This window comes from Ceratotherium simum, chromosome 13 (assembly GCF_057802395.1).
Source record: "Ceratotherium simum simum isolate JZ-2026a chromosome 13, ASM5780239v1, whole genome shotgun sequence".
NCBI lineage: Eukaryota > Metazoa > Chordata > Mammalia > Perissodactyla > Rhinocerotidae > Ceratotherium > Ceratotherium simum.
Genome location: NC_141912.1, coordinates 3888033 through 3899545, shown reverse-complemented (window position 1 = coordinate 3899545; position 11513 = coordinate 3888033). Strand labels below are relative to the sequence as shown.

Genomic DNA, 11513 nt, shown 5'->3' with positions numbered 1-11513 from the left:
ACTAGATAGCCACATGCAGAAGAATGAAGCTGGCCCCTTACCTCACACCATATACAAAAATTAACTCAAAATGGATCAAAGACCTAAATGGAAGCGGTAAAATTATAAGGCTCTTAAGGGAAAAGAGGAGTAAATTTTTGTGAGCTTGGCAATACTTTCTTAGATATGATACCAAAAGAACCAGCCACAAAAGAATAAAATAGATAAATTGGACTATGTTAAAATTAAAAACTTTTGGGCTCAAATAATACTCTCAAGAAAGTGAAAAGACAACCACAGAATGGGAGAATATACTTGCAAATCATATATCTGATATGGCACTTGTATTATAATACATAAAGAACACAAGACTCAATAAAAAAAAAAGACAAATAACCCAATTAAAAAAATAGGCAAGGGATCTGAATACACATTTTTCCAAGGGAGATATACAAAGGGCCAATAAGCATATGAAAAGATGCTCAACATCAAAAACCATCAAGGACATGCAAATCATAACCACAATGAGATACCAATTCACACCAAAAGGATGGCTATAATCAAACAGATAGATACTAGTAAGTGTTGGTGATGATGTGGGGAATTTGAAACCTTCACACACTGCTGGGGGGAATATAAAATGAGGCAGCTGCTTTGGAAAACAGCCTGGCAGCTCCTCAAAAGGTTACACACATAGTTACCATATGATCCAGCAATTCTACTCCTAGGTATATAACAGAAATGAAAACATATGTCTACACAAAAACTTGTACACAAATGTTCACAGCAGCATTATTCAGAAAAGCCAAGAAAATGGAAACAAATGTCCATCAACTAATAAATGATAGATAAATAAACTGTGGTATATCCATACATTGAAATATTATTTGGCCATAAGAGGGAATGAAGTACTGATATGTGCTACCACATGAATGGATCTTGAAAATATTATGCTACGTGACAGAAGCCAGACACAAAAGGCCACACAGTATATGATTCCATTGATATGAAATGTCCAGAATAGGAAAATCTATAGAAACAGAAAGTAATTAGTGATTGCCTGAGGGTAGGAATGGGGTGTGTCTGGCGATGGGTACCAGGGTTGTTTTTGGAGTGATGAAAATGTTCCAAAATTAGATTGTTGCAATGTTTGCACAACTCCGTGAATACACTAAAAATCACTGAATTGTGTGCTTTAAATGAGTGTATTTTATGGTACATGAAATATATCTCAATTAATCCATATTAGTTATATATGGCTCAGGATCTCTCATGAGATCAGTGACGTTGTTGGCTGGGGCTGCATAGTTGAATTGCGTTTCCATAGTGTAATGGTTATCATGTTTGCCTCACTATCACAGCTGGAGACTTCAGCACTCCTCTATCAGAAATGGACAGATCCAGAAGTCAGAAATTCAATAAGAACATAGTTAACTCAAGACTACATCTCCCAGCTTCCCTTGCAGCAAGGTGTGGCCAAGTAACCAAGTTCTGGCAAAAGGGATCGAAACCAAAGTATTACTTGTCAGTTTACAGGAATCCTTAAGAAACAGCCATTTCGTGCTCTTTGGACGTTCTTTCTCCCTTGTGGATGTGATGGTTGGAGCTAGAGCAGCTGTCTGGGTTATGAGGGAGCTGTGGCTGTGGAGGCCGCTGATGAAAGAACAAGATGGAAGTAGCCGGGTCCTTGAAGTTGTTCAGATTCATCTCTAGCCTTTGTGAGGAAGAGAAGTAGGCTTGCTTAAGCCACTGTTACTTTGTGGGTTTTGTCACGCATGGGGGAACCTAAGTATAAGTAACACCAAACCAATTAAGAAATAGATGCGGGAGTTGGATGTGGACAGTATGTCAATGCTTAAATTAAAGCTGCATTGGAGAATATGGCTTGGACCTTCAACAAAGATGTGTGGTGCTGCTATGAGCACCCTCTAGTCTAGGTCGTGAGCTGATATATTAGAAGTGCAGACTATGGAGCAGACATCTAGCCAGCCAGAGGCTCCTTAAATCTTAGTGTGCATATGATCACCCGGGGATCCTGTGGGAACACACATTCTGACTCCATAGGTCTGGGAGGGACCTGAGAGTCTGCTTTTCTATTAAGCTGCCAAGTGCTGATGCTGCTGGCCTAAGGATCACACTTTGGGTAGTAAGCATCCATTTCACACCACATTGAAGCAAATCAGAGCCAGATCTGAGCCTGTCCTGGGCCCTGACACTTCATGCACAAAATCTCAGGGGAGGAGTTAATAAGAGGTAGAGAGAAGACAATTCTAACACATTCGTTCTCAAACCTGACTGCACATTGAATACCTGGGAGCTTCAAAACATGCTGACGTCTGTGTCCCACCCTCCGAGATCCTGGCTCTGGGTGTGACCTGGGAATTGGGAGGTTTAAAAGCTTCCCAATGATCCTAAGAGGCAGTCAAGGCTGGAACTACTGCCCTAGAGGGCCAGCATTCTGGTGGAAGTTCTTGTTTATAGGTTGGTGCAAGAACTCTGAGAAAAGAAGTGTCCCTACTCAGCTCCGAACTGGGACTGGGGTAAGGTGAGAGAGGCATCTGCCCTGGGTGGTAAGGTAAAGGGGTGGGGGTGTGTAAAAAGACCCCAAAATTCAGTAATCAAGATAAGTATTTCAGTGCAATACTTCAAAATATCAACAGTAACACAAGGAAATCCACCAGAAATAAAATAAAGGTGGGGTCTGTAGAGTGCTGTACAGAGCCACACTGGAGCTTGAGGCACAAGGAAAAGCAGTCATCCTGATCCTGCAGGCTGCACCCGCCAGCCTTCTGTGCTCCTGACCCCCGGGGCTAAACCACCAGCGAAGGACACCCAAGGCAGGGCAGCTCCCCCAGGTTGTGAGCCCCCCCACTCCCTGGATCCTGGGGAAAGTGATGGGCAGTCAACCTTTGCCCTCAGATGGTTCTGAAATGGGTCAGAGCAGTCCTTTAAATAAATTACCAAGACCATGAGAATAATAATAATAGCAGACATTTATTGAGTTCTAGGTGCTTTACAAATATTAACTCATTTAATTCTCACATCATCTTATAAGGGAAGTGCTATCGTTATCCCTATTTACAGGTGAGGACACTGGGGCACAGAGGTTCAATTAGTTTGCCCAAAACTACACAGCAAGTAAGAAGCTGAGTTGGGAATCAAACCCAGCCAGTCTGGCTCCAAAGTTCACGCTCATGATCACCAGCCTGAATGTTGTGACCCGGGTCAGAAATGCACCCCTCATTCTCATTTCTCTCCCATGGTGTGCAGCGTGCCCAGTCATAGTTTCAATATAGCTCAACAGAGCTATGTAAGGAATCTACACAGTAACATTAAAAGTACTCTGGAAAAACAACCAACCACTCAAAAAATAACATCAGCAATAGAATGACCAAATTTGAATAATGAGAACCTTTGCTCTTTATTAAATTTCAGGGAAGAAGTTAAGGTCACCAAATCAAGCTGGAAGTTACAGGGCACAGAAACCTGAGTGTTTATCAGTTCCTGCCCCGCCCTGGCGTGGGCGGGGGGACGCGGGGGTGGGGGGGATGCGACGGCTGCGTGTGCCGGGCCGCAGGACGAGGGGCGTGGGGTGGAGCAGGGACACGCACCGGAGCGGCAGGGGGCGTCACCGGATCGTGTACTTGTCCCACTTCTTCTCGGGGTCGTAGGGCTCCCAGCGGCTGGCGGGGAAGATGTGCTTGTTCTTCTCGTACCAGCTCCGCAGCACCACCTTGCCCGCGTGCGACTCGTCCTTCTCCATGGTGGCGTCGCTCAGCAGCCGCACATCGTCGTGCACGTCGAAGTTGAAGAGCGGCCCGCTCTTGCCCCGCGCCTTGGTGACGAGGAGGTCGTAGAAGGTGTGGTAGTGGGGCAGGATCAGGTCCTCCTTGACGTACATGAGCTGCTCCACGCCGGCCGCCCGCAGCTCGCGGAAGTCCTTGCGCAGCCCCTGCAGCGCCTTCTTCAGGAACTGCTGCACCGTGCCGCCCTTGTGGATCCGGACGGCGCGCCGGTGCCCCGAGCCGTCCCAGTAGCTGAAGGTCACCTCCATCTCCTCGCGCTTCACCGTCTCGCGCCGGGCCTCCCACTCGCGCCGCAGCTCTTCCCGCAGCCGGTTCTCCTCCTCCTCGCGCTCGCGGTCAGGCAGGAAGCTCGTGTCCACGTCGGGGTTCTTCCCCAGGTGCTTCTTCGGCCTGCTCACCTCCCCCGGCTTGGGCCGCTCCGCAGCCGCCGCGCCCTCGCCGCCCTCGCCGCCCTCCTCCAGGCTGAAGGACAGGCTGGAGATCTTGCGCTTCTGCTCCCGCTTGCGCGCCTGCTCGCGCAGCGCCTCCAGCCGCAGCTGCCGCGCCTCCAGCTGCTCCCTCCTGGCCAGCTGCATCTCCCGCTCCTTCAGCAGGGCCTCCTGCCTGGCCTTCATGTCGTTCAGGGTCACCAGACCCACCGTGCTCGACTTCAGCTCGGCCTCCACGGCATCGAAATGGGCCGAGAATTTCTTGTCCACCTTCGATTTCGTGATGGTCTCCTCGGCGATCCGCTGCTTCAGCACCGCCATCTGCGCCTTCTGCTTTTCGCGCTTCTTGATCAGGTGCATGGCACGGCCGGCCTCGCGCATCGTGCCCTTGTACTGAGCCATGCCCGCTGCTCGGCACACCCAAGGCGACGCCCGCTTCCAGTGTCTTTCGGATACCTGGGGGTTTCGAGGCTAGCTCATGGGTTCTGCATCAATGAAGAAAAGCACGTGAGTTAGAAAGGGACCAAAATAACAGCTTGATTATTGGTCTAAATGGGTTCATTGTAATAGAACGCTCCGCGAGGATGGAAATGTTCTGTAGCTGGGCTGACCGATATGTAGCCGTATGAGGCTATTGAGTGCTTGAAATATGGCTAGTGCCATCGAGGCACTGATTTTTTATTTCAATTAATTTAAATTTAAATAGCCACGTGTAATTAGTGGCTCTCATTCTGGACAGTGCAAGGCTGGGTTTCGGGAGCTGCACATGGAGACACTTGGTCTACAGAGCAAATGGTTACCTGTCCAGGTACCCTTACCTATCCAGGTACCCCTGGACAAACACAGACATGCAAGAGTCAGAGCACCAAGAGAACAGGCCTGCAGTGGACGTGGGCCTGGGTTTGGGTGTGTTGACCCCGTAAAAACAGAGTCTGAGAGGAAAACACACCCCCTACTCCCCTGCCAAGGCTGGGCCTGGAGGAGAAAGTACCCATCTCCTCAACCAGACTCCTGCCGAGGACACAAGCAACTGAGGGCAGAAGTGTCAGACAGAAGCGTCTTCTAGTCCTTCCCTAGAGGGTGGTGATGCTAGCTAAGTTCCTGTTGTATGTTACTGGCAAGGCTGCCACTTGCTGTCTCCACCTCTCCCTTAAAAATCGTGCCTACAGCGAGTACTTGTTGAGTCCACCTTGTGCCCAGTGCTAGAGTGAGCAGAAGCAGTGTGGTCCAGGCCTGCTTGCTGTGGGAAACAGGCATCTAGGGAACTGCAGAAGCAGAGGTGATCTAAGTACAAAACTGCCCTCCTGGTGTTTCAGCCAAAGCAGAGAGAGGCCTCCCCCTGATTTTGCTGGACTCGACTTGAGCCGATGGTCCTCCCTCAGGACCAATCCCATCCTGCCTCATGCATGCAGCTGCATCACCCATTGGACCCTCACTCCCATGAGCATCCAGCCATTGACCACCCTCCTAAACTTCCACTGTGCCCTCTGGAATGCAGCGCCTCATCAGCAAACTCTCCTAAACCCTCAGCCACCACCTCTTGCCTTTCCCGGGGACCTGGCTGTTCCCTGAGGACACCACTTCTCCCTGCATCTCCCTAAAGCAGAGGTTGTTTTCCTCTGACGTTCCACATCATCTCAAGGTTGAAAAGTGGGGTGAGTGTCTTCGCTATTCCAAAACCATTTCTTTTATTTTCTTTAAAACTCCCAGCTCCCTTGAAGCGAATTCCAACCAGCGATGCCAGCCATGCTGTTGCTGTCCTCTCTAGAATTCCCTGTTCTCCTCCTGAATCCTCGTGAATGAGCACCTGGCTCTCTTGCCTTCCTCCTCCATCCATCACAGTCCTGGATTATGTCATCAGCATGACTATTCAACACCTTGATCTCCTCCCTTCCGATAATCTCCTCCTTTGCCACACCCTAGATCTTATCACTGCCAGTAAGTGTGCATCTCCCAAATCTTAACTCCATCACCTCCTTTCCTTTCCACTTGCTTACTCTAACAGCCAACTCCAGCTGTCCTCTGATAGCTTGAGACCCCATCACTTCTCCATTGTCATCACAGCCTCGTATGTTTTCTCCCTCCCTACTCACCAGAGGTTGCACATATTCCTAACTCTCTCATGCTCCTTTCCTTCCTGTTATTCTTGCCTGGAAGAACTCTAATCCTGGTTAAACCTAGCCCCTGTCTTCTCAACTCCTAAACCCAGGCAGTGAATATTGCTGGAGAAAATGGCACAACCATTGCTGGCTACTCTCACTTTAAATTCATGACCTCAGACTTCCAAAAGGAACTTGAAACTGCTTAGAAATTCTGTCATATGGCCCCAGTGAGTCTGCTGTCTGCCTGTCCAAGACAGCCACTTCGTACCTCCTCCCGGACCCCTCACACTTCCAGCACTCTCCCACCTCTCCCCACTCCCCCAGTTCACTGGTACATACTGACCAGCACACTGCTGGGTATACCTCTTCCTTCTGACTCAAACACACAGATAATCTTGGATAGTAGAATCCTATGCCCTCCCAAATTTCATAACACAAAACCTGTATTCAATCTAGTTAGATCTCTTCTATGTAGCAGTTTCCCCCAAATATGTGTTCTGTGAAAAAAGAGTTCTAAACTCAAATAACTATGGGAAACTCCGAGTTGAAGTTTAACAGCTTTCCTACTGTGAGTCTTTGATATGCTTATTTCCACTGTGACTTTCCAAGAGAGGGGTAGAGTTTCGTTTCCTGTTTCCCAAAAGTTTCGGATTATTAAATATTTCTCCCTCTACAGAGTATCTGTTAATATTTCTTGAAACCAGTGCTTCATGGGACCTAGTTTGGAAAAATTGGCTGTGAAATATATGCCAGCCTTTCAGCCTAGCCTGTTCTAAAAGCGATGATGCCTGTGAGTGCAACCTCAACAAGAAACCCTTAATTATATAATAATAAAACATGGCACATACATGCCAAGAAGAAAATATTGTGGTAGTGTTACCACTCACCAAATTGGCCAAACAAGAAATCTAAGCCTTTTCCTGGACTACTGTCCTTCACACATAATCAATTACAAAAAAAAAAAAAAAAAAAACTTTCATAGATTTTCTCATTCTCTCCTTTCTCATCACTTGCATCAATCCAGGAATTGTGCTTTTTTTTTCCACATGAAGCCTCCTCATAGATGCTGTATTATCAGTATATTCTCATTCTTGTCTGTCTTTCACACTATCCAGTGATCCTTATAAGAAATACACCCTCTATGCAGAAATAGAAGTATAACGATGTACACCTGAAATTTATACAATGTTATAAACCAATGTTACCACAATAAAAAAATTAAAAAATAAAGAAATAAACCTGATACTGTCACTCTCTGACTTGGAAATCTCCTCCAACTCTCCCTTTTAAGATCAAATTGGAATCCTTTGTTTTTCCTGCCAGGTTTCTAATAACTGAATCCACTCACCATTTCCCAACACTCCACACCATCCAGCAGCCACAGTGAACTTTTCACTGTTCCTGAGTAGAGGATGCCCTTTCGTAACTGTTACCTTTGGACATACTCTTCCTGGAAGTCCCCCTCGCCACTGGGCCCGCTCTCAAGATCAGCTCAATTGTCATCTACAGAAGACCTCTAGCACCCTCCATGCCACTGCCACCCACAGATGCACAAAGTTACCAATACCCTCCTCTCCCCAGGCTCCCCTGTGATTACCTTGATTAGATAGAACATAAATCAAATTGCTTGGCCACCTCCTTTTCCAATTAGATAATCCAACCAGCCACACTTTAATCCAATCAACTGTAGTATGGCCACGTCTACTGTAATTACTCTTTCTCCAATCTAATCAGAACCTGAATGTCAATGTAGTCCCCAAACCTCATCATCCCTCTTCCTCTTATCTAGCATCCATCCTCTTAACTCAATCACAGCCTCCAAATACCATAGTCAGCCGGCCCCAGAATTAAAAAAGTTAGTCTGAAATTCTTCAAAAAGGTTGACAAGAAAAACAAATAACAGAAGGAAGCGATTTATCCCATGAGTCTGAAATCCTGATTTTAAGAATTTTCCCCATAAGTTCGGAGATGGTAACTATTTGTGGCCTTAAATCTCAAAGAAAGGTACCCCGCCAAGCTAAAGGCTACTTGCTGTAAACTCTTTTAAATTTTATCACCAATGACAACAGAAGGGGGAGGGAGCAGCAGTCTGCCCAGTGAATCTGAAATGCTGATTAGATGCACAGATTTTAACTTAGAGAAAATGTAACCTCCCCCAGGCTTAGTTACAATGTTAAACAATGCAAACAAAACAGAAGCAATTAAAAAAAAAGCCCACAAAAGTAAAAAGTTACTGCTTTAACTATTTTAACAGAAAAAAACGCAGTTTCATTGCAAACAACAACAAAAAGAACACCTTTTGTTATGATTGCTTTTAAACTCACCCTCCACCAGTCTGAGTTCTGATTTAAAATGGTAGCCTTACCTCTGGCAGATATACTCTCCTCTCCAGAGTCAGCCTTGCCATGGACAGCCAATGGAGGGCCAGCGTCTATAAAGGGCCAACCCCGCCCAGTCCGCCCAGACTTGGTCTTGGGTGTGCCTCCTGTAGGACCATCACTCAAGGATCCCTCCAGCAGTCATCACTGGGTTCTCAACTAGTTCAAACAAAGCCACAGGACATCTCATTCAACCAGATGCCAAAAAACCCCCCAACAAACCAGCACATGACCTCTACAGAATGCTGTCACCGGAACAGAAGTCCTTCAGAGAATATTTTAAAATGAATATAATGTTTTTATTGCATGCTTTCTAATGAGGGTGTTAAAAAATGTCTTCCAACATTTTCTTGAGAGAAATCCAATATTTGAGGCCGCTGCTGGGTGGGGGGAAAACCCTCACAAGTTCAGAGACAGGGAAGTGCAAAATATACTAGATGGCATAGAGCTTGGACTAACAGCCCACAACTTCTGTATGTGTCCACTGGGAAAAAAGAAAAAAAATCTAACAGAAGATGTCACAGATTTCAAAATAGATTCTGCACCATAAATGTCTCTGAGTTTTGTGAGATCTAGATGTTTCTTTAGTTTTTATCAAAGTAATACATATGCATGGTTTAAAAAGAAAAGTGATACTAAAAGGATTATTGTAACAAACAAAAGTTTCTAGTTTTATGACGTTTCCCTGGGAGCAACCATTTTTAATCCTTTCAGATGTTCTTCTCATACTTACCTTCCTATTTTTCAGTAATTCTTATATTGCTATGTTGTGACTAGTCAATTTTACTTTATCTATTGACTTCTTCTTATGTGGATGAAGATTTAATTTTTCCCTACAATAGATTGAAATGTCTGGCCAATTCATGTGAAGAAGAGGGTGTTATGGAGGTTGTTAGTATTTAAGCCAGATAAGAAAAATGTAAGGAATTAAATTATATACCAATTTATTTAATATAAATATAGTGGCAAAAATCCCAAATGAAGTATTAGCAAATTGAATCCAGCAGTTTATGAATATATACATATGAACTGACAAAGTAGGCTTTATTCAAAGATAGTTCAACACTAGAATCTCTCTATGTAATTTACTACATTAATAAGATCTCAATGCCTGCAGATAAAACTCAAAAAAATTAGCAAACTAGACCTAGAAAGGAACTTCCTTAACTTGTTAGAACTTCCTTAACTTTTGAGAAGCCTGTGCAAATGTCACCTATTATAGTGTACTTTCTGTCCTCATGAGGAGTTTTCACCTGTACGTAGATGGCTCGGGCTGGGTAGAGGCAGATAGGGTGCCATGGGCACCTGGGGTGAAGGGCAGATAGGAGAGGAGGCTCTGACCCTCTTTCAAAAGGTGGTACATCTTTTGTTTCAGATTGCAAAGCATCACCTGAGACACAGCTTTTAGAAGTATCCCCAGAGAAGTGAAGGGACATGACAGGAATCAGGGGTGACAGAGGGGTGGCAGGAGCTCATGCCAGAAAAAAGTCAGAGGAAAATGGAAAGTCAGATGTCTGCTAGAAAACGAATCAGGATCCCCTCCTCCCACTGTACACTTACAGAAAAGCAGGAGAGGAAAAGAGTTATTTTATGTAGAAACACATAGAAAGCGTTACAACACCACACTGCACAGTTTTCCCAAGGACACTGTATTTTTTTCACTGGAGCGAATGTGGCTTTTTACCCCATATCTCAGAAGACGGCTCCAAGTCAGGGCTGGGCATGGTTCAGTCGCCACTGTGGAGGCGTTAGAGTCAACTCTGGCCCTCGGTCAGCGCCTCCTCTTCTTTTTGATATTGTCCTCAATGAGGATTATTGGTCTCTAAACATCACCCTGCTCTTCCTTCTTTGCTGAAAGTGGGTGGTTGAGATGGTGGCAAAGGGACAATTGTGGGACTGATGAATTACTTCAAAACGTTGCTGCTTTGCTGGACTCTTGGCTGGGGCTCAGTGACAGCCACAACTCACACAGTTCACAGCCAGCACAGCCCACAGTAGTGCCACAAGGTCCCGCATGCTGGGGGACGACTGGGTTTACAGCAGGAAGACCTGTCCCTGGGGTCACTTCTAAGATGGTCCCTATGGGATTCATAGATAATGAGACCAGCAGATGAGAGCTTCTCTGAGATAGCTTCTTGGCACAGGAGGGGGATGGGGAGCCATGGCCCAGTCAATTCGGGAAGTTGAATTCTGAGAGAAGAAAATGCCTGAGCTCAGTCTTGACTTTGGGGGAGAGGGAGGGACCAAGCACTCGTGGGCAACCCTGAGGGTAAAGCAAACCAGAAGGCGTTGGCCGTTACTCCCAGGTTAACCCGAGAAATCTCATTTGTGCTGTTAATACATCATTGGATTACTGGAAGTGTCCCTGACAATGTCATGGCAACCCACAGACAGACGCACTGTTGACTGCATGTGAACTTGTTCCCTAACTGTCACTCATTTTCTGCAGAACGTCTCCACTCCAGCCAGAGCTCCCGGATGTCTGTCTGTGACCACCTCCCCCGGAGCCCCTGCCTGGAGCACCCTGGAGCTTTTGATAAAACCCGCTCACACTCCAAGCCTGCTACCTCTCAGTGGGTCTACATCTCGTGGAAAGCCAGACTAGTTAATAATTTTCCTAAAGCCATCACCATCCTCCAGAGGAGTTTTGACATTGCTGTGGTCACTGTTATGTATTTTACGTGGTCCATCACTGTTAGGGCTTATTCTTTAAACAGCTGTAAACATGGAAGATACCACCCATTGACAGGATGGTTGTGCAGGAAATAAACAGAACAATTAATGCGAAGGCTCCTAACAGTTCAGACCACTCCCTCCATT

General features: G+C 46.0%; 1 protein-coding gene across 1 annotated transcript; it reads right to left on the bottom strand.

The window, feature by feature from the left end:
- Window positions 1-2970: 2970 nt before the first annotated feature.
- On the bottom strand, window positions 2971-4804 carry FAM50B (family with sequence similarity 50 member B). Its single transcript, XM_004432156.3, has one exon. It carries the CDS (start codon window positions 4613-4615, stop codon window positions 3608-3610), a length of 1008 nt encoding a protein of 335 aa, XP_004432213.1. The 5' UTR covers window positions 4616-4804; the 3' UTR covers window positions 2971-3607.
- Between the last annotated feature and the right edge of the window lie 6709 nt (window positions 4805-11513).